General features: G+C 40.2%; 3 protein-coding genes across 5 annotated transcripts; 2 read left to right on the top strand and 1 right to left on the bottom strand.

The window, feature by feature from the left end:
• The first annotated feature begins 125 nt into the window (after positions 1–125).
• On the top strand, positions 126–8,229 carry mybl2b (v-myb avian myeloblastosis viral oncogene homolog-like 2b). 2 transcript variants are annotated; one of them, XM_029277119.2, is made up of 15 exons: positions 126–415; positions 874–970; positions 1,086–1,157; positions 1,258–1,350; positions 1,477–1,697; positions 1,802–1,934; positions 2,028–2,087; positions 2,207–2,398; positions 3,553–3,825; positions 3,913–4,055; positions 5,629–5,725; positions 5,822–5,932; positions 6,786–6,845; positions 6,986–7,117; positions 7,240–8,229. In XM_029277119.2, the coding sequence occupies exons 1-15, from the start codon at positions 393–395 to the stop codon at positions 7,366–7,368; spliced, it is 1,836 nt and encodes a 611-aa protein (XP_029132952.1). In that variant the 5' UTR covers positions 126–392; the 3' UTR covers positions 7,369–8,229. The 2 variants fall into 2 exon arrangements, with proteins under 2 accessions (XP_029132952.1, XP_020488386.1); XM_020632730.3 differs by having other exon boundaries at positions 128–415; positions 6,786–6,890.
• Positions 8,230–9,241: 1,012 nt separating this feature from the next.
• rpn2 (ribophorin II) lies at positions 9,242–17,511 on the top strand. 2 transcript variants are annotated; one of them, XM_065955327.1, is made up of 18 exons: positions 9,242–9,324; positions 9,598–9,788; positions 9,901–9,996; positions 11,608–11,783; positions 11,907–11,982; positions 12,111–12,245; positions 12,337–12,513; positions 12,608–12,726; positions 13,068–13,173; positions 13,425–13,516; positions 13,607–13,721; positions 13,847–14,041; positions 14,160–14,246; positions 14,330–14,425; positions 14,905–14,980; positions 15,699–15,828; positions 16,388–16,485; positions 16,932–17,511. In XM_065955327.1, the coding sequence occupies exons 1-17, from the start codon at positions 9,312–9,314 to the stop codon at positions 16,437–16,439; spliced, it is 1,932 nt and encodes a 643-aa protein (XP_065811399.1). In that variant the 5' UTR covers positions 9,242–9,311; the 3' UTR covers positions 16,440–16,485; positions 16,932–17,511. The 2 variants fall into 2 exon arrangements, with proteins under 2 accessions (XP_065811399.1, XP_020488398.2); XM_020632742.3 differs by lacking the exon at positions 16,388–16,485.
• A 1,169-nt stretch (positions 17,512–18,680) lies between these two features.
• On the bottom strand, positions 18,681–23,169 carry ghrh (growth hormone releasing hormone). Its single transcript, XM_020632683.3, has 6 exons — positions 23,039–23,169; positions 22,724–22,814; positions 21,926–22,030; positions 19,292–19,396; positions 19,086–19,199; positions 18,681–18,995 (listed from the first exon to the last, which is right to left on the bottom strand). Exons 2-6 carry the CDS (start codon positions 22,798–22,800, stop codon positions 18,983–18,985), a joined length of 414 nt encoding a protein of 137 aa, XP_020488339.1. The 5' UTR covers positions 22,801–22,814; positions 23,039–23,169; the 3' UTR covers positions 18,681–18,982.
• Positions 23,170–23,244: the final 75 nt, after the last annotated feature.

The following is a 23,244-nucleotide window of genomic DNA, read 5'->3' as shown; positions in this document are numbered from 1 at the left end:
AAACAGTTTATGGGACAAACGGGGACAAAACTATTTTATTTTGAAGCACCGTCGGAAGTGTCTCCATCTGGCTTCTTGCACCTATGCGCACATGTTTTTTGCGCATCTACGTCACCATCCGGCCCCTGCCGTGGAGAAGGGCGCGAGATAGAAATCCAGGAGCGCGGACAACCCCGGGCGCTCTGCTCCAGCTGGTCACAAGCTGCTCGCTACATTCAACACAACAGCACCGAGGCCTCCATCTCAACCCAGCGGCCACTTTCTAAAGACAACAACAAAAAAAAGAAGAAGAAGCGGAATACAACTCAACAGGGTCTAATATTCATGCACATGACGTGAAACGACCGCAGGGCAAATCACCGTGTGACCGTAAACAACAGAAACCGAGGGAAATGTCTTCTTGGTGGGCGCGCTGGTAAGATGCTGCTAGTTTTGAATAGCCTATTCAGTGTCAATATTAAACATAATGAATTATAGTTAAAGTTACAGTAGTATAGCATTCAGGAGGCTGTGATTTGTGTATTTTGTCCACAATCCTGCAACATTTGAGTACAGAGCCGACTCTCGTCTGTGCCGCCCTTTTCCGGATTATGAGAATAGAGTCTCTTCTTCTAATGCAAGGGAATTCCTTCTTAACCCATTGCAGTCAATTCACGTCTTACATTGTATCTAAGTTTTCCATCCACTGGTTAGTTCATGCATATAGACAGAGTTTCCGTCTAGTCACAGGAAACCGGACTGATAAACCTGATGATCAAGTTCCACTCTCTGCATCCTTAAAGGGGGGGTGGGTGGTGGTGGTGGGTCACAGGAGCTACTTTCTGCTCTCCTTGTCAGCTTTGCACATGCTCATCACAGCTGTTTCTTCCTCAGTGATGACGGAGAGGAGGCCATGCATCAAGACACCGATTCTGATGTGGCAGATCAGAGAGACGGTGGGAAAGTGAAGGTGAAATGGACACCAGAGGAGGTGATTGCCCAGGACTTGTCCCAGTAATTTGCATGTTGTCTCAGTGTAAACAATGGCGCTTGTAGGACAGGGGACATTAACATGCGAGCGTGTGTGTGTGTCTGTGTGTTTACAGGATGACCAGCTCAAGGCTCTGGTTCAAAAGCTAGGACCCACTGATTGGAAATACATTGCCAGCTATATTCCAGTAAGTTCGATTATTTTATTTGTGAGACGTGTAAACTGAGTTGTTAAATCAGATCTCGCTTTCAGTACTTTTAAAGTTTCGAATGTGTTTGTTTGTATAGAATCACAGTGAACACCAGTGTCAGCACCGTTGGTTTAAGATCTTGGACCCAGAATTGGTTAAAGGTCCCTGGACAAAGGAGGAGGACGAGAAGGTAGTTGATTCATTAAAAAAAGTTATATGGAGGTCAATTATTTGACTCTCTAAGAACATTATATCTGGTGTGTTTTGTCAAAAAGAGATGTTGTTCTACTACCACCATCCCTTCATGTTTCTGCAGGTTATAGAGCTTGTAAATCAATATGGCAACAAACAGTGGGCAATGGTCGCCAAGCATCTGAAGGGCAGACTGGGGAAGCAATGTAGGGAGCGCTGGCACAATCACCTCAACCCCAATGTGAAGAAATCATCATGGACAGCCGAGGAGGACCTCATCATCTACAAGGCTCACTGTCTGCTCGGAAACCGCTGGGCTGAGATTGCCAAGTTGCTCCCTGGAAGGTAAATACTCCAGCGGTGCTCGCAGAAAAACACCGTGAAGCTGTTTTGTAATTGGGAGCAATGCCCGTCCTTCTCTTATTTCTTGTTGTTATATTTACACACAGGACGGATAATGCCGTGAAGAATCACTGGAATTCCACCATCAAACGCAAGTTAGAGATGGGTTTCTATGCCGGGGAGGTCTTCAGGCCCAATGAACTTGAAGAGCTGTTGGCCCGTGTGAATAAAGATATGCAGGTTGGCTGTCTTTCCATCGTGTATAACTCCAATATGGACGCAATGTCAAGCTTTGAGAGCATTGCTGAAAAATACTGTTTCTTGTTCACACAGATTCCCGGTGGTTCCCAAGATGATCCAGACAAAGATGCAGAGCAGAAAACACATAATTCAGTACGCACACAAAATAACATTCATTTGAAAAAGTCACTATACAACACAGGTACACATCGTACATTAAAGAGGTGTAACTATGTTTATAATCTCAGTGTTTTCTACGTTTTTTTCACCAGATGCAGGAAGCTCCAGGCTCAGTTTCTGTTGAAACTGGCCGCGGTGAAGCAGGACCGTCAAGTGCTGTGTCCTCCCCTAAGGACGGTTTAAGCCCCAAGACTGAAGCAGACTCCAGCTGGGTGGTGGACAGTTCTGGCTTTCTCTCTCCTTCTGGCCCAGCGCTGAAAGAAGTGCTGGAATTGGTTGATGGGGTATGTATCCCAAATAACCCACAGCGTTCTCTTTTTGAAAGAAGTAAATGTGATTTTGTTCAGGGGGTTAGGGTTGTTAACTCTTACCCCCCCCCTAACCTTTGTAAAAGACAAGAACTGAATATTTAATAAAACATTATTGTTCAAATAATTGCTGAAAACCGTTCAAATCATTAAAATGACACGAGGACTTCTGCGGTCCGAAACAGGTTTAGACTGGAGCTTCATCTAATAACTACAGTTTTTATAATAGAGATAAAAAATGATTACTTTACTTAATTAAAAGACATTGTTGTTATTGCAATTTTACAAAAGACATAAGTCTGTTACAACTTTATTGTTGCTCTATTTTTCACAGAGGAACTTTTATGACTGTTTTCCCCTTTTACATCTTCATGCTTAACTTGGCATCAAAAAGAAAAGCCTAGCTACGTTGAATATTGTAAAAGAGAGATTAAACTGTGCCAATTCATAACAAATGTTATCTCAAGACACTATACAAAAAGGTGCAGGTCTAGACCGTACCCTTTGGAACATTTGTTTTTCACAAATACCCGACCAAATATTAGCCAACATCAGAAGGTTGTCCAAACCAACGATCCAGAGAAAGCTATGAGACAAAGGAACTCAAGAACTCCAAGGGAGAGAATTGGTTAGTGATTTAAAGCGTACATGAAGATTTACAGATAGTGGCATGCCGTAATGTGATTTGAATCCATACAGAAAGAGAGAGAGGGGCTCAATGTACCCATACTGAATCCTTTAACAGGTTGTGATTCTGCTACAGCACCATAACAAGGTTTTGCTGTCATTACACCTTTGTACTTCCACATTGCATTGGCAGTGGTGTAATATTGGTGTCCCAGAGTGTGAGTTGACATTTCAGAACAAGAGGCTCGGCATGTAAAACACACACAGGGCGCTCCTCTGCCCTGCTGGCTCTGACATTAAACATTAACACCGTCTCCTTCCTGTTACGCCTCTGTTGCTACCTCCGGTGGTGGATCAGGGGCAGAACAACTTCACCCCACCATTCCAACCCCAAGCTTTACAAATTGCGGACGAGGTGTAACAGATGTAAATATTCTGCCTTCAACTGGCAGTATTTAATTGTCATAAATGTTTAACTATCAAAATGTCTCTGCGTCCATCAGGACCTCGATGGCTGGTGCAACCTCGCAGCCTTTGACCTGCCTGTGGACAGTCCAAGCCCAGAGCGCCACCAGTTTCGTCTGGAGGGCAGTGCCCTGCAGGAGTTAAGCAAAGGCAGCAAGGGGGAACTCATCCCCATCTCTCCTGGAGGCGTGACGCCACCCTCCACACAGATCCGTAGGAGCAGGAGATACAATGCCTTTTCTCCGGATGCTAATAACTCCATGACCCCCAAGAGCACTCCGGTCAAAATCTTGCCCTTTTCTCCATCTCAAGTAAGTCATTCAATCCTGTAGCACTTTGTATGATTATGGTAATACGGTCATATCAGAATTTCCATATGATAACTTGTGCGGTTTCAGTTCCTCAACATGTGGACCAAGCAGGACACTCATGACCTGGAGAACCCGTCTCTCACATCCACGCCAGTCTGCAGCCAGAAAGCCATTGTTACTACACCGCTACAACGTGACAAGACCCCCCACACTCAGAAAGAAAACTCAGCGTAAGTGATTTCAAACTAGTGAATAGACCGCACTTAAGAGCTCTGTTATATTCTTTGGACCACGCTAAGTTCCCTTATTTAGTCTGCTTTTATTTATTATTTTTTACTTGATTGTCAGAATCAGCTTTATTGTCCAGTTAAGCTCATACATGCGAGGAATTTGACGTCAACAAAGTGTGCACTCAATGCACAAAAGTATTACATTAAATATAAAACAATAAACAAACTAAAATAAAATAAAAACTGTACTAGCTTGCATGAGATAATTGTACAGTAGTGAGTAGTGCCAAAGATGCTGTACAAACAATGACAATAAATGATGTAGCAGATGAGAAAATGTACATGGAGTAGCTTTGATACTTGGATGGCTGAGAGTCATTGGGACCCCTGTGTCAGATCTTTTTTGATTTTATTTTGATTTAACACAAAGCAATGTACAAACCAAAGAAAGAGAAAACAGTACAGATATTCATAATGGAATGATTACGAGACCATTGGTGAAATGATGATTCAGATATAAAGAGATATAATAGTGTTAAATGAAACATTCAGTAGTAGAATGTGTGAATGGAAAAAGTTTTCCACAAATCAAATGAAGAAAAGCCCCTGTGACTGATTTCCGACCTGTGTGTGTGTGTGTGTGTGTGTGTGTGTGTGTGTGTGTGTGTGTGTGTGTGTGTGCGCGCGTGTGCGTGTGTGCGCCTACTAATGGCATGCGAACAACGCAGCGCTCGCTCTCAACCTAACCAACGATACCAGCCAATCAGAAGCAGAGGAGGGCGGAACTTGTAAATACTGAAAGTTTTAGCGATTTCTCGTGTTAGCATGTTGTCCTCGGTGCAAAATGGAAAACGGATTAAAGAATCCTGATGATGCATTGTTAGTAGATAATGGACTCTGGCAGCTGGTGCCACAGACTGAGGAAGGCGGGTGCTTTTTCCTGCACGGTGTGCTCGAGGAAGCAGCTGCTGTAAACCCCCAGGGGTAAGAAAAGTTATCTGAACATGGAGCCCGGACACAAAGTTGCTCTTCACTCACTCAACTACGATACAGTGGGCGACAGTTGCTGCTGCACCTTCCTGTCTGGGGTTTTTCAAAGTTGCTTTGCATTTTAAAGCTGTGTCACTCAGTTTGCATATTTATTTGAAACACATGGTGCAAAGCAGCGACCTGTGCAGAGTCTCAACCCACTTCCCCCCCCCCTTCCTTCCTTCCTTCCTTCCCACCCACAACATTTTTACTTTCAGGCCTTGGTAGGACCTGACATCATCTTCTTAAACACAAGTGTGGCCCTTAGACTGTGCATATTAATGTATGGCCCAGCCTCTAGTAGCAATTTCAGGTCAAGTGTCTACAGGCTGCAAAAAAAAATGATAATAATGAGGCTGCAGTGTTTCTGCCTTATCAGCTCTTGAATGTTAAAATATGATGTTTTTAAAGCGGGTCAACTTATTTGCAGTTGTGAAAACGCTATGATATCTGTAAGTATTTCAAAAATGCTTCGGTTCTGTTCGTTCGATTTTGTATTTGCTTCTGAGTTTTCACGTTTCTCGTTCATTTTGTTTCTTCTTAGATTTGTGACACCCAACCACAAGTCTGAGCTCTGCACGACCCCACGAACTCCGACGCCTTTCAAAAATGCCATGGAGAAGTATGCGCTGATGCCTTTGGTAGGTATCTAATGTGCCAGCTAAAGGGAATGAGTACCGGGTTTGGGATTTATCAACACTGAATTAAAAACAACCGTTTATTCTGTGTAATCTCAGCCTCAGACTCCAAACCTTGAAGATGACATCAACGAAGTCATCCTAAGAGATGCAGGGATCAACGTGATTCATTTACGGTCCACTCCACCCAAGCAAAGACGCAAAACAACGGTAATTATGAATCAGCTCTCATGCTGTGCGCCTGTTTTCAACTTGAAACCGCAGTTTGAGGTATATGCCACCAAACCCCTTTGTAGATATAATCAAAAACTCAAGTCTATGCAAGTTATTTCAACTGATAGTTAGATATCCTGCCCTATCTAGAATATATGTACAAGACACCATTGTTGCAGTGATTAAAGATAAAGAATGGATATATGTACTTAACTGAATTGTGAAGGATTTTATCCCAAAAGCTGATATTCAAAAGTATTCCTCTTGAACTTTTATAGGTTAACAGTGAATGATAGGAGCACAATGTTGAAATAAGCTTTGTATTGAATTACTTTAACAATGGCACATGTTAATGCTTTAGTACGTTGTATTTAGTTGTAAATTATTCATGATGTAAGATCGCCTTGAGGTCCAAAATAATGAAAAGCAGGGAGTTTGATCTGTTCTTAATGTTTTTATAGCTCATACTTGGGCTTTTAAGTACAAGTTTTAACTTGAGTGAACTCCTGTTGAACTATTACAGCCGTTTGTCGACGGTTTAAACTTTGAAAGGTTGGCTACTTGGGAGCATGAAGTTTTTTGCTTTTTTCCTGTTTCAAACTGCATTACCGGCACAAACTGAAGCCGTGGGATGGTGACTTACAGTGACTGTCATTCACTGTTGTTCTGCACGCGGCTGCACAGGAGCAACTGTGTGTGAAATACCTTGTTCTTCCACTTCCCACGCCAGACATTTCTAGGCTTTTTGCTTCTAACGCTGTTCAACAATGCTCTGAACTCCTGTTGAAGCGCCTTGCTATGACATTGACAGTGAAACAGAAACTTAAATACACTTTTCTTCATCTCGTAGCATCGGCCTCCTATGAAGAAAGTACGGAAATCTTTGGCCCTTGATGACATGGACTGCCAGGTGAGGCCTACATCCAAACGCAAGTCTCACAAACACAGCGTCAAGGTAAATGATTGAACATCAACACCTATTTGTTTTTTTGCCAACCAGTAGATTTGATGAATTCACATTTGATGAATTAATTATTTTTTTTGCCACAGGACGACCCCATGATAGTTTCTTTCAACTCTTCCTCAATCTGCAGTAAGCGACATGATAATATATTGGATCAGGGCTTCCTTCTGGGACCGAGTGACAGTGCCATATTTCCCAGCACAATGCCCCCCCGTCCGGCAAGTTTTAAAAAAAAAATCTTCAAAGGAATTGATATCCTCAACCGTTGTAAAGTATTTTACCGTGACGTTTCTACCTGAACCTAACCCTTCTGTGATTGTGTTTTGTTTTCTGTCTTCAGATGTCAAAAGAATGGGAGATGGTTGTTTGTGGACAAACTAAAGATCAGCTCATCATGACAGAAAAAGCAAGACACTACCTCCGCTCACTTAAATCCCACGCCACCAGCCGAGCTCTGATTCTGTCCTGAGAGATCTCACATCTGTACATCAACATGTTACACTTTCTGAACCTCATGTTTTTGTTATCCTCCTGCTTTCTGCGGTTTGCAATTCTCGGTGGTGAAAACGTGGCATTAGTAGGCTTAGTGCAGTTTTTGAAAGAAGTTCATAGCAATCATAGCTGATATTTTTACATCCCTAGCAAATATTGGCGAGAGAGTTGTTTTTTTAGTGTTGGTCCTACTCTCATGCCATGTGCATGACTTGAATAACGCGTTAATCACATTTTTCTGTATGCATGTCACTTGAACATGTTTGAAAAGAACAATGATTGTAAAAATGAAAATTAAGACTAAATGTTTGCTATCACTGAAAGACATGGTTTTACATTGCCCTATGTGTCTGTAATTTAGCAGTTTTTAAAGTTGTAAAGAACATAAACTCAGGTTGCACCTCCATATTTCAAGTTCTGTTGTATAACTAGAATATGGAGTAAAATTGGACAGTATTACATACTTTTGAAAATGAGGGATACATGTTAAAAATGTAGAGTGAACATTATTGAAAAAAAAATGCTCTTAATACTAAATATGCACCTCAATATGCATATTAAAAGTTAGAACCTCACATTGAGAAAATGATATTTCCTGGAAATGTTATAGTCTCTGCAGCACACATTCATCCTTCAAGGTGGTGCTACTACTTGGTTACAACAAAGTGATGAACATGCTCGACAGTGTTTTATGCAATAACTGGGTAAGTAACATGTCATGGACACATTGAAGCTGTGCCAGCATTCATGGAAGAGGTATTGTTTGTAAATATTTAGTGTTGACTGTTTTTTTGTAATGAAAGAAATTTGTTTAAAAAATAAAGTAAAGCTATTAGAATTTTCCTTGTGCAACTGCATCATGTACAGTTGCATATATGTGCCTTATTTAACATACACACTAGTTTAATCTAGTCGAGAGGATGTTTTGAATCTAGCTAAAACATGCATTTCAAGATTAATTTAAAACTATCTGGATTTTAGAGTGGGCGTTTCACATTGCTCCTTAGTGAAAGATCAACGATGCAGCTTTTGAATTTGCATTCTCTTGCTGTTTAAAAACTCCTAAAGTTAAAGGATGTGATTTTTTATTTCTTGTCCTGTAGTCTATTTTTGATTTTCACTAAAAATTGGCTCAATTTCATCTGGGGGGGGTTTAAATGCCAATCAACTAAAATGTGCCTTTACTTAGTAAAGAACATTATACAACAGTTAGTTAAAAGTGAGCAATCAAATTGGAGAATACATTTTACTAATGCTGAAATTATTGAATACAAAATCATTGGGATAGTGACTGACTGCCACTCATACTTTTCAATGTCCAGATTTATTTGGGTTTTTATTCGTGCTGATCGGGGTCACTGCAGAAAAGCCTTTCTCACAGGTAGAATAATGCATGAGGAAGGAGTGTGGCTCTTCTTCATTACCCATAGTTCTCCAGGTGAAGCCTCGTCTTTCCAGCTTTACGTTTACCTGGCTGGACGTCCTCTCACCTAATTTGTCAAGCTTTGCAAGCAGTGCAAAACGTTGTGCGTTGTTTTTATTTATTTTTGCCAAAACAGATAACTTCTTCAGTAAACAAGTTTATTGTTTTTGTGCACAAAATACGTTTTTTTTTGTTTTTTTTTGTCCATTTACTTTTTACGAACTTCCGGGGCAGTTATTATCCTGCTGGTAGATTGCTGAAAAAATTGTAATGGACTTAATTTCCTAAAATAATGTTGTTGTTTTTTATTTATTATTATTATTTTTATATATATATATAAATAGTGATATTGATATAACTTCAACCAAAATTTCAAAGCCATGTTTTATTTTGAAATCTCAAACTACAACCGGATATTATCCCTCGAGTGACAGTTGGCGATCCGAGACACCGGAAGCACTCGTCGGTTTTGGTGACGCTGCATTAGACTGCAAGACATGGACCGGTCTCGTAAGTGGTTTTTCGTAAATTTTGAATGTAAAGTAACTAATAGGTTTGTTCTTTTTGGTTATTTCAGTTTGTTTACTTTTGTACAATCGCTAGTATTTAAAATGTTTAAAAAAAACCCTGCACCGTGCATTGAATTCGTAGCTTCCTACTCAGGCCTCAAACCTGCAACGAGAGACCAAGCTGTATCTCAATGAATGAATATATATCTTCACGAAATGTGTCGTTTCTTATCTCGGTTGTGCTAAGTGTTAACACCTGTGTGTGTGTGCTCAGGGTTGTTCGGATGGTTCCTCATCAGCCTGGCTCTTGCCTGGTCTCAGGCGCTCACCCCGGCGCACTACCTTTCTCTGTCTGATGTGTCCAGACTGCAGAACCTCCTCAGCCAACATTTCACCGACCTGGAGTCCGCATACTACTCTGTTGTTGGTCTGACCAAACTGGGAGCGTCTGTTCCCGATCCTACGGTACAAAGACTCTCCATTATGCGGTTTTTTTTTATTTAAATAACTTGAATAATGCACAGTACACGATGGTTCCCAATGTTTAAAACACACACACATGTGTTTGTGTCTGTAGGAAGTGTGCCAGTACCTCAAATCTCAGCTTGACCCCACCAGCGTTGACTCCCTCTTCTTTGCTGCTGAGACCAGCCAAGCAATCTCAGGATGTGAGGTAAGGAAATCTTACCTGGACCTTCTTAAACAACCTGTACACTGTTATTACACGATTAAAAATCAATGCATCTATGTATCAATCAATCAATTAAACTTTATTTATACAGCACCTTTCAGACAAATTAAATTGCAGTTCAAAGTGCTTAACAAGAGTGCAGAAAAGTTATTGACAATAAAGTACTTTTTTTTTCTTTTTTAATTATTATTATTATTGTTATTGTTATTATTATTATTATTATATTTTTCTCTTCAGATTTTTTCTGATTGTGTAATACTGGCTGGTTGGTGGGTGGCGAGGCTTGGGGGAGCATTAAGTGTGTGTGTGTGTGTTTGTGGTGTGGGTGTCTCTGTGTTTAAATGTTTGGTATTATGTTTTGGATTTACCTTTTTATTTTTATCTTGTATTGTGATGATTCATTTATGTTTTGTGAGGACCCCCTTGAAAATGAGATGATGCATCTCAAGGGGCTGTCCTTGAAATAAACTACAAAAATTACAAATCATTGATAAAATCATTGAGAGACTAATGCACACCAATAAGAATTAAAAAAATATTTATAAAAATAAAATACAATAAAATACGACATATAAAAGCAACAAGATATTAAAATAAATTCATAAGAGGAAAATATTTAAAATTGTAGTAGGATAAAAAAGACAATACAGTAATGTTAAGATTTGAATTGATATAAAACACTAAATAAAAGCCAGACTGAATAAATGAGTTTTAAGACAGTGTTTAAAAATGTCGATATTCTGGGCTCCTCTCAGACCCTCAGGAAGGTCGTTCCACAGTCTCGGAGCGTAACAGCTGAAAGCAGCATCGCCAAAGGTTTTTGTCCTGCTCTGTGGAACAACTAAGAGAGAGGAACTGGAGGATCTGAGGGGGCCGTCCTGGTTCATAAACTAAAATCATATCTGATAGGTAGTCTGGTGCAAGGCCATGTAATGCTTTATAAACTAATAAAATAATTTAAAAATCAACACGAAAACGAACAGGCAGCCAGTGTAAAGATTTTAAAACAGGTGTGATGTGTGTACTAGAACATTTTAGTTAAGCTATAAAGCACAGCAAAGAAAAGTTGTCAAAATATTGAGAAAATAACACATTAATCACAATATATGTTTAGATTTTGGAAATCGACATTATAGCCGAGTGATCAAGACAATTCTAGTAAAAATAAATAAATACACAAGATATTAAGGTTGTCAAAGTTTTAGATCATTATACCAATTACACTTGTTTTGAAACCATACAATCTCAGTCGTTTTAATGATCGATAGTATTAAAAATCAAAAATGTTCTACAACGAAATGTTACCTGCGCAATTTAGACAGTGTGCAGGAGTTTGCCTGCATGTATTGGGAAATTAAAAACAATAAATTACCTGCCATTTTTGGGTGCCTTGGACTTATATTTTTGTTGCAGTATTGAAAGGGTTATTGCAGTTGTTTGGTGTTATCCTGTATCATACCTTAATTTAAAAATTCAACTCTATAAGATCATTAGTTTGACATTAATGTTTCCTGAAAAAAGGGTTAATAATGCTGTATTTTATTGCAAACTTATAAGCATTTTAGTTTAATGAGATTTCTGTTCCCTTCATAGATACCTGTGTCCAATGAAACCCGTGACATCCTCCTGGCAGCGGTCAGTGAAGATTCAACCATGGCTCAGATTCATCGGGCTGTGAGTGCTCTCAGCTCTCTGGGGCTCCCACTGGCTTCTCAGGAAGTTGTAGGTGCCTTGACAGCTCGCATCAACAAGGAGGACAATGTCATGGCGTAAGTAGTGGTCAGGGAGTTCAGAAGCCTTTTATATGAAAGGATCCTAAAGGGCTCATGGGGGTTATGATTTTACTCTGTAGTTAGTAATACAAAAATGTGTCTTTACGTCTCTTTGGACAGGATCACTTTAGCTCTGCAAACAGCAACCCGTCTGTCCCAGCAGGCAGAATTTGGAGGAATACTTGAGGAAATTGAGGTGAGTTCTATAACTTCCACTAGGTGGTGCTGTGTTGCTTTTAAACTCGGAGCAAGAGACACGTAAGTCTTCATCATGCTCTGAGATTTTTGTTTAGCTCATATTTGACCAAACGTTTCTCCCCTCAGGATCTCACAGCTCGTTTGGATGATCTTGGCGGTATCTACCTCCAGTTTGAGGAGGGACTTGAGGCAACAGCCATGTTTGTGACGGCTGCTTATTCACTGTCAGATCATGTGGATATGGAGCCCCCTCTGAAGGAGGTATACTTTCTATGCATCAGGATTTATTTCAGCCTTTTCTCAGTTTGCCTTGTTGTCTTTGAAACGGATGAATTATGTGTTATCCTCACAGGACCAGGTCATCCAGCTGGTCAACTCCATCTTCAGCAAGAAATCCTGGGACTCTCTGGCCGAGGCGTTCAGTGTAGCAAGTGCCGCCGCCGCTCTGTCCAACAATCGCTTCCACGTGCCCGTCATTGTTAGTGCTCAAGGCCCTGCCACAGTGTCCCACAGCCAGCCTACCTTGCAGGTACAGATGACAGATATTTACAAAGCTGCATTCTTCTGCATGGTTTTAATCGCAACCAGTAAAACTATTTTTCTCTCTCTCTCTGGTTTCACAGCTCCTTGTGACTGATGTCATGTCTCAGCCTCTGGCCTCAGCCAATGTGCTGGTAGAATCTGCGTATGCTGTGGCCTCCAAGAGCGTGATTCTCAGCCAAGCACCATTCACACTTAATGAGTATGTATTATTAGAGAGAAATGTCTTTGCTTGAATTGTACATCGGTTTTTTACTACTTGGAGATGACGTCCAAAATTTGAATAATAAAAAAAAAAACCTTTTATTACCTTATTGCTCATCCCACAACATGTTTGTACCGTTTACAGGATTATTTTAGGATTGTAAGTAAGAATAACATAACTCAAATGTTTTAATACAACTTTTATTGACTGTAGAGTGTGAAAAATCTGTTGTGTTTTTTACTTGATTTATTTTTCTGTCAATCAATTGTCGAGAGGTTATTTGTCTTCATCACTACTTCCTTGTTTTGGTATTTAAATATACGCCTTCTGTTTTTCAGTGGCGTCTTTGAATTAAATTTCATGTCGAACCAGCCCACCAGTGGATATTACCAGTTTACTGTTGCAGTGACCGGAGATAGTCGCCTGGTTGCCAATCATGTAGAGGTGAGATGGCAGGGATGGAATGGATTCGTCAAACGTTTACTGCTTACATATTCATCTTAAATTTTGTTGTTACACCTTTTGCAGTTTTTTTTCTTGCTTCCATCGTAGTGGTGGAGGAAGAGAGTCGAATAAAGATGTGCTTTCATTGAGTCCGAAAAGGCTTTCACACTTCTTTACTCTTTGTTGAGGGATTCACATTCCATTGTTATGCCCTGACTTGATGTTAATTGATTTTATTCCTGTGTCCACAGCTCAAAGTGAAGGTGTCCACTGAGGTGGCTGTCAGTAACATGGACCTGTCTGTGGTGGATAAAGACCAGAGCATTGGCACAAAGACTAGCAGGTTAGGAAAGAAAGTTTGATAAGGTGCTACCTTATTTCTGACCCATAGTAGAATGACCAAAGATTATTATTATTATTTTTAATTCTGCAGGGTGGACTATCCTTCCAAAGCCAAGGCTTCCTTCACAGCTGACGGTCACCAGAACTTTGCGATGTCCTTCCAGCTGGTTGACGTCAACACTGGAGTGGAGCTTACCCCCCACCAGGTATGTAACTGCTTTGTTCGAAATCTGTCTGACAAGAGCAATCATGAAGACTGCATCCTTTCACAAAACAGAAAGGAGTGAGCTCTGTCTTGTTTTAATGGACCTGTTTATTTTCTCCGTCACAGACATTTGTCCGGCTGCACAATCAGAAGACAGGCCAGGAAGTTGTGTTTGTGGCCGAGCCCGACAGCAAGAACCTGTACAAGTTTGAGTTGGACACAACAGAGCGGAAATCAGAGTTTGCCTCCATCTCTGGTACCTATTCCCTTCACCTTATCGTCGGCGATGCTACTTTGGAGAATCCCATTTTGTGGAATGTGGTGAGTGTGTGTTCAGAATCAGTGGTGGTAATAGTGTTTTTTTTTTTCACGCTGATGTTGCAAGTGGTCAGATGTTTATTCATCATGCACTGAAGTCAAGTTTGAAATCTTTCCAAAGGCTGATGTTGTGCTGAAGTTTATGGATGAGGAGGCTCCAGCTACCATTCAGCCCAAGACTCTTTATGTACCCAAACCAGAAATCCAGGTAATTCTTGTGGACTCCTTGTCGGTGTCAGATTTACTTTACTGTCAGTCCGGTGGTTTTGATATGTTCTCTCCTCTGTGCAGCACTTATTCAGGGAACCAGAGAAGAAGCCTCCCACGGTGGTCTCTAATGCCTTCACTGCACTCATCCTGTCTCCCTTCCTGCTTCTGCTCATCCTGGTAATATTGTAAAACATTGTACCAAATGTTTGTCTGTTTTTATATTATAGTGTGAAGCTAAACTGTAGGGCAACATTTACCTGGATATCATTTAAAAAAAAAGCTTGTTAATTAAAAAGACACACCTACAAACTAAGCTACTTCCACTATTAGACAAAACCTTTTTCAAATAAGCATTCATCTCTGTTATGATTGTTATAAACACAGAACAGCTCTTCAGAAGAAGCCTCCATGCACTGTGAATGAGGCTCCAGTACCGCGTTAATATGATGCTTATTTTAATTTAAAAATCACAAAAGGAAAGGTGTCTTTTTTTTTTTTTTTTATCCTGCCAGGCATTTGTAGTGGTGACTAACAGTTTTTGTTGCGGTGAATCAGTGCATTGTGCGTTAGGTGGTAAACAATTTTTCAGACCTTTTGTTTACAGCTCTCGCAGGGGATGAGCTCACATTGTCCTTTATTCCCTCTCTCCTCTGTAGTGGCTAAAGCTTGGAGCCAACATTTCCAACTTCAGCTTCTCCCCCAGCACCATTCTGTTCCACGTGGGACACGCAGGTCGGTCCAGACGAAAATCAAATGTTTATCACAAATATGATTGTTTCGCAGCCTCGTCATCGGCTGTTCATCGGCTGTTGTTCAAGAGAAGTGAATTGCAGTAACGACTGTGTGGCAGCGGGCGTCATCATAATTAGTTTCAACAATGCATTATTCATGAAAGTCTCACAGGCAAGCTCACGATACGAAATACCCCACCAGACCCATCTGAAATATCTGTAGAATGTTAAACATGTTGTGTGTGTGCCGAGGCTCGGTCTATACTGGAATATCTCAAAGATTAGTTTTTTTTCTAAATGTCCCAAAAAATCTGCAAATGAAAAGACATGTCAATTTAAGTATTCAGGAAAAAGAAGCTTATAACAAATGCAAGAAAATCTGAGTTTTTCCTTTTCTTTTTTTACACCAAGTTACCTTAGTTATGCAATAAATTACTCCTTGAATAAACAGCTACTTTTATTAATGTTAAATTATTATTTTTAGATGAGACAGGAAAGGTCAGAGAGAGGACGAGCCAGAGGCTGACATTGCACCAATGCTGCATGATTTAAAAAATGTATACAATAACACATCGTGGAACAACCTTCAGTCACACTCTGTAGTTATGTTATTATCTAGATTGTTGCTCTTGATGGTATATTTATAATTGTGTTAACCATGACAGCAGATTTGCTTGGATATGTTAATGTTCAAATCCTGCTTGGATGTTTCCTTTCAGCCTTGCTGGGCTTGATGTACGTCTACTGGACCCACCTGAACATGTTCCAGACCCTGAAGTACCTGGCGATTATCGGTGGTGTAACTTTCCTCGCCGGGAACCGCATGCTGGCCCAGAAAGCAGTGAAGAGGTACGTCCCCCGATGGATCCTGGAACAAATAGTTCTTGAAGGGTCCTTAGTCCCAGAGAGAGAGCCGTGCTCCTTTTCAGATGACGAGGACTCGGGTGCTTTGAGACCTCTTAGCAGTTCTTGGCCTGAAAACCTGAGGAAAAAGTGCCTAATCCATTTCAGTAGCGTCTGAGTGGGTCTCCAGAGGCTGATTTCAGTAACAGGCTCTCTCCCAGGAGGAAATCTCATGCCTACTTGGACCAGGAGAGAAACGAGGCAGCAGAAATCTGCAAGAGTGATGATTTAAGTGGCAATTTCTTTAGAGTGAGCAATTTGTAGCCTGTGTTTCAGAATCCAGACATCATGTAATTGTTCACTTTTACTTCTTGCTGTTATGACAGCCCGTGTAACACTTTTTAGAGCAGGTAATATATTCCATTAATAATGTCACAAATATAGTTTTCCAGTGAGGACCTTCTTTTCCCCCTATTTCCTTGTGATCTCTGTCAGCTGGTGCCTGTTTTTTTTGTTTTTTTAACCCTTCTTTCAACACCTTGCTGTCTGTTTATTACTCTTTCAGGATTGCGGCAGAGCAAAGTAGTAGGTTGGCAAAGTATAGGAGCCTACGATAAAGCCCCCATTTGTAAAGAAATGGGTTGGTCGTTCTTCCAGGCTGAAGTAAGGGCATCCTCATAGACTGCATCCACAGTGCATTTCCATAATGGCTGGCAACGTGCATGGCTGTGTGGTGCTCACTCATTCTAACTCAGAGTGTTCACATGTACTTGCCGCCCTCCCTCCCCTCCCCCCTGGTTTGCTTCTCACTCATCCCACTGTGGTCATTACAACCATAGTCATGGTAATCCCTCCGTTGTTGTCTGACCACCATGGTTCTGGTTGTGCCAATACATCCAGTGCCATGTCATGTGTTAGTGTGCCAAAAACAATTTATCGTCCAGATCTCAGGAAAATGCCATCATGTTGTGTTTGTTGTGTTTGTTGTGGAGGGTGTGCACATCAAAATGCATGATCAACCCTTTACATGGCTTTTTGTGTAAATGACTGTAGTTCATTTGATATTTGTGATAATTTTTTTTTGATAACTGTTTTTCTCTCTTCCACAGAATTGAGAAAAAATAAGGGCATGAAAATTTAAGGAGGACACTGATGGAGCCCATTTATTGTTTCAACGGATTCATTCCACAGTGCATCAAATCGGACTTTAAACACGGCGTGGCAGTTCAAGAATCCAATCAACAGCTTAAACATGCAGTTTGTCAGTGTTGTCAAATGGAAGGAATCTAGACATCACAGCGGCTCTGAGGGGGGAAAAAAACGCTCACTGACAGATCCTCCTACTGAGGACTGTACAGCTACTGATCATTGCACTTCATCCTCCTGTGAGATTTGTGTCCTTTTGTTGTCCAACATGCCAGTGTTTTCTAACTGAGCTGGGATTTTTATTTGTGGTTTCTTGCTGGGTCTTTTTTTTTTGTTTGATTTGTGGTCATATTTTGTACATTCCTCTTGGTCTTCACTCAGTGCCCGTTTCACCTCACATGTTTCAGCTGATAAATAAACCACAGGCAGGGGCACTGACACTTTGATCATTACCCAGAAAAAAAATGGTTAATGAAGTAATACGGGCCATTTGAGAATATGATGTTTTTGTAATGAGAGAGGAAATAAAGAATCTGAGGTGAATCCAAGCATCTAGTCTCATTTATTCAGAAACAAATTGTCATGTGCATTGTTTTTTTTTATTATTGTGCATTTGCAGAGTATAATTTATTTTTTTCAAAGTTTTATTTTTGGGCTTTTTATTTTAGAGATAGGACTGTGGATGGCGTCAGAAACCGGGGGGAGAGAGAAAGTGGAGAACAACACACAGGAAAGGAGCCACAGGTCAAACCCGGGCTGCCTGCTGGGAGGACCCTGGTCTATGTACATGGGGCACACACACCATGTTCCATGGACTCTAGAGTTCTATATCCAAGAGATAAGGTCCTTATATTTGAATATAGAGAGGTTAAGAATTTCAATTTAGTTTCGCCGGTTTCAGGTTCATGTTCATTATCAGATAACCTTAGTGTCTAGAAAGAGAAATGGGATAGAGGTGAATATTTCTGATGTGAATATTTAGGAGTCTAAAATCATGCAATGATGGCAAAAATCAGGAAAAGAGATCATGTCTTGTTTTTCAAAAGTCCAATACTTTTGGACAAACATGTTTGCAAACGATACATCACAATGTTCTCTGTTTAAGACCATTCAAATGTGGCCTCTATGGGTCAATGCTTCATTTGAAGCTGGGCTGGTCCTAACACCCTGAGTTATTCTGCATCAAATAAATACTGAATTGGCAATAGTTCAGGGACATTTAGAGGAATCCTTGGACAAGTCGCTCTGCAACCCATATTACAGCCCTAACAGTTCCTGTGTAGCACTGACATAAAGCTTTTAGACGAGTTATGCATATGGCACTGAGTTAGGCCCCACTTAGCACCACGTGTAGTCTTGTATGACCACATGTGGAATCAGGTTCGGGCCAACATGAATACCCTGTACAAACCCAAATAGGCCTTCTAATTAGGCTCAGTTGGTAGGGTCGTCGACTCTCAACCGGAAGGTCGAGGATCCTGCAGCTCCTGCAGCTCCATGTCCGATGTGTCCTTGGGCAAGACACTTAAGCCCAAATTTCTCCCGCTGCTTCGTCGGTGGCGTATGAATCCGTATGAATGTGATTAGTTACTTCTGATGGTCTCACTTTACAGAAATCTCTGCCATCAGTGTGTGAATGGGTTGGTGTGACATGCGGTGTAAAATGAGCTTTGAGTAGTCAGAAGACTAGAAAAGTGCTCTACAAGCTCAAGTCCATTTACTAATCTTATTTTAATGTCATACAGTTCCTCTTTAAAGGAATGAGCGTGACTGTAAACCCAAGTGATAATTAAATCAATTAAAGCGTTTTGAGAGGGCTCGTATCACTGTCGAAGTAAGATTGTACAATTGAAATGAACCCAAGTCAACATTTTCAAAAACTCGTTGGTTTTCTTCACAGCTTTAATGCCAATAAAAAAATGCCAATATAATTTCCATGAGTATAAGAAAACAAGCGGTGATGGTTATGAAAATGCAGCAGAGCGGAGTCTCCAGTCTGTCCCATCCACCAATCTCAGCTCAGCAATCTGCAAAACGGAGAGACTCAGTTCAAGTCCAACTTGTGTTTCTGTTGTGTTTTTAATCGAGCTCTCTGAACTCCCAGGTGTCCTCCTCACCTCATGACGTTCCCGTGGACTCCTCTGTATCTGTGCTTACTCCGGATGGATGTTAGATCTTCTTTATACGTTCCCTCGTAGATATCGGCCTGACGTTTCACGTAGCTCTCCTCTCTGTGGAAAGTCAACATCAACACTTTACGTTTCAACACACACTGCCAACATTGCTCCCCTGAAATGCACATTACTCCTCTTGTGTCACCCACCCGAGCCGTTTTCCCATGATCGTCTGAAGGAACTTCCTCGCAGAGATTTGGCCCAGGACTTTCCTGTAACTGTTAGTAAATATGGCATCAGCGTGGCGTCCAGAGCTGAAATCAGAAGGTGAAAAATGTACATCAGTTTAGTTCAAAGGGAGACGTCGCAGGTAATTAATGTGTCTAAAGAGTTAGATCCCATTGTTTTAAAGACTGAAGATAGTTTCAGGGAGGATTATATATCTTGATAAAATAATGTCTCCCCTGTATGACGTGTATTGCCTCACAAGCTTGATAGTAAATTGTAGATACAAATCAGAATGCTGCTGCCAACCCCCATTCTAAGGACGTCTGAGATGAATAGATTGTAGTTTGTTTTATTTATTAAATTATTGGTGAGGATTATCAGATGATGTGAGGACATTTAGGTGTAGTGATGGCTGGATTAAAAGCGTTAACTAACATATATAGACAACATCTTCCTCTCTTACAACACTAATGACGGACATCACCGCAGGTTATAAGTTTGACGTGGGAGAATGTGAAACTATTCGCCGAGGCTTGCTCTTCCTGTTTGGAGCATTCCTAAAGATCCTTGTGCAACCCTAAACCAATGATCCAACCTATTGACCAAATATGGTGTCAAACCTGCCATTGGTGGCCACGCCCCTCACCTCCCTGTCAGTACTGATTGGTCAAACCAACACACCTAACCAGCCAACCTTTACAGGTGCCTCATTGGCTGATATATATATATATATATGTGGATGTATACGATTGGTTATCTTTTCTTTATGTATTTTGTTACCTTTTTTTTTTTTTTTTTTTTTTACCTTTCTTTATATTTCGTACCTTCCCTATTTAAATGATGTTTGCAGTGTGTTTGTTGATGACGCTGATGAAGGCCACAAGCCGAGACTTGTTGATCTAACTTGTTAATAAAGTTGATCTTCATTCTTCAAGTGGAGCTGGAGTTTTTTTGACCTCTATTAACCGAGGCGACATTATCTCTACAGGGCAATAATAATATTATAGATATTAATGAGAGAGGGATGGGGAAAAGGTCACAATGTTAATTAAATGTATAAAACTAACAATGATAAACTGAATTAGAATTACAAAATATTTGAATAAATGAAGTTTAGTCCCCTGATTCTTGTTTGATAGGACATAAACTATTAGAAGGCTTATCTTCCTCTTCATGTTTAATAATCTCATGATACTGATGTCTGTAGAATCACAATACACCAAGGGTCATAATGAAATCCTCGCAGTAAGTGGGCGTCTGGCTCGCCTTCACTCTTGTCATTTTTAGATTTGTACACGAGTCAGTGACTATATTATAGAAAACACTTTGACACACTCACGGTAAAGAAATAAAACTGCGTTTGAAAGAGTCAAGCATCGAATCTCAGCACAAAACAACAACTTCAACAAACCAAAAATAAATAAATAAATAAAAGTCAAAAGAACTTCATCAACATCAAATGAACTGGGAGAACACAACTACTTAAAAAAAAAAAAATCACAGCATCTGAGTTCTGCTGTGAATATGCATGGATAAGATCCTGTGTAACACTTCTCAAACAGCTTTGGTTCAACAATCGGTTACGTCTCTGTTTTCGTTCCCGTTGTGAAAATGTGCTCGGAACATATTGAACAGAAATGATTAAAGTTTAAAAACACATCTTTAAATTGATCCTTATTCTTTAAAGAAATGTTCCAAAGGTGAAAGTCAGAACTGAAGTACAAGGAAAAGTATGATGATCCATAAACTTAACAAAAAAAATACTGCCTCCAAGGCGAAGCCCTGTAGTAGAGAAATCAAGGACCCTAAAGGAACACATTAAAAAACAGAGCAGACTCACCGATACGAGAAAGTCTAAGAATGAAACACCCAGTTGAGACAAAATTGGAGAGCTGTAAAGAAGAAGGGACCAAATGCTACACCACAAGGTGTGAAGATTTTACATCTCAGCTTAACAAAACTTACTTTAATTTTAAACTGATGTCGTAGAGACTATTAGATAGATATGATATTCCAACAATCAAACAGGGGGAGCAAATCCTTTATGCTTTTTATAAAACTATTATTCTCCAGTAATCTGAGCTATCATCTTGTATTTGTTCATTTCTTTATTTCCTATGATTTATGTTTTTTGTATACATGTAGGCTTAGTTGAATTATGTGTATTTCTTTAATCATTGTAGAGGTCCACCTTCTGTAATGGTTCTCTTTTCCTCTTCTGGTTGTGGAGCTGATGAGGGTGGCGAGTGATTGAACAGGTATAAAGAAGAGGGGGGGTAATAAATATCTTTTAAATAAAAAATGGGGTAGGTAAACTGTGAAAACAGCAAAGAAAGTCACTTAATATGAATATTCTTGACACTGAAATTCTCCCCAAACAAACAGTCCACAGGTCTGCAAAGCATTCAGGGTAACAGGTGCATTGTTTTCTGAGAGGAGTCAAACAAAAGAGTCAAACAAAAAACAAAAAAACACCTCTATTTTTTGGTAACAGCTGTCATATTGTATGCAGGTATCCAAAACTGAACCTATCTGCCTCTTTAGATACACTGGAAAATATTCTGCAGTAAGCTGTATTTTGGAGCAGTATTCTGAGTCCATATGAACACACTGACCGTATCTCTGCTCCCTCAATGGGAGAGCTGGCGTCCTCCTCCAGCTGCTCTACTGGACTCTTTATCGCCGATGTCATCAGGATGGAAGTATCAGTCTGGCCAAACCTGAGAGATATCACCCGAGATGAATAACTGTAGAACATCGTATGTCATTGTTTACTCATGTTGTACAAATACTTACAATGACGAGGTAACTGAGATTAAATGTCTCTGGAGAGTTTGGATTGGCAGACGGATGTTAGACAAAAACAATATCCTTCATCTTAACCTTACTGCTCCAGCTCTTTGAAAACTGTGTGTTCTTCTGCTTTGTGCTCCGAACACTGTGATTGTGTGGTGAATGTAACACACTGATTTCTGCAGACCTCTTAACCCTTTTTAGCATAACACGGGTAAAGGTCAAAGTTGTGTCATGCAAAGCAAGCAGGTTTCACAGGTTCAAAAACATCATTCATTACGCGTATCTAGATTTGCCACAGATCAAATAAAGATGTTCTGCATTTGTTACACATGTTTACTGCTTTTATTTTAATTTCTCATTTTAAATTGAATATTTAGTCAACCCTTTAGCTCTCAATTGTAATGTAACAACATTTAATGATTATGGATAGTATTTTTTAGTGCTGTCAGAACTATTAAAAAACATATTACTGAAAATAAATAATCTTTCACCACTTTCAGTATTTCAGCTGCCACTGATGTGAATCTGCACATTTGTTAAAGTATTTAAATCACTTGAAAACCTCTTCTACACATAAAACCACAGACACTTTAAATCAGTAATCTGTCAGGACTTACCTAATAGATGGGTAAAGCGGTGAGCCTGATACAGACATGACCAGGCAACAAAACAACAGCAGTGCAGCTTTCTCCATCCTCTCAGTGACTCCTGGAGAAAAATGGGCAGTAAGAATACAGGACAGGAGTAGATATTACATCCGGGAAAAAAAAAGAAGAAGCTGAAACTAGAGTTCCCTTCAAGCAGCTCCATTGTTCTGCAAAAGGCATCGAAGTTTCAGCAGGAAGTCATACATCTGACTTAAACTGTTTAGAATATGCTAGAGATACAGACACAGAATGTACAGTGTAATAGTTACATTTCCAGAAGTGTACCTAGAAATGTGTGTGTGAATTGTCAGCGTCCCTGCAGTTCTTCTTTATATTGTGCCGTCCACTCTCATCATCTCTCACCGCCTGGAAAGGCTGGACAATAGAAACAGTGGAACAGTACTGTCTGTAATCTCTGTATCCATGGTCAGTTTATACTGAACCCCTGGCTCAAAGTCACTCCCACATCACACAGAATCCCCCCCCCCCCA

The sequence above is a fragment of the Labrus bergylta genome, chromosome 5 (genome assembly GCF_963930695.1).
Source record: "Labrus bergylta chromosome 5, fLabBer1.1, whole genome shotgun sequence".
Classification (NCBI taxonomy): Eukaryota; Metazoa; Chordata; class Actinopteri; order Labriformes; family Labridae; genus Labrus; species Labrus bergylta.
This window is presented reverse-complemented; position numbering and strand designations above follow the sequence as displayed.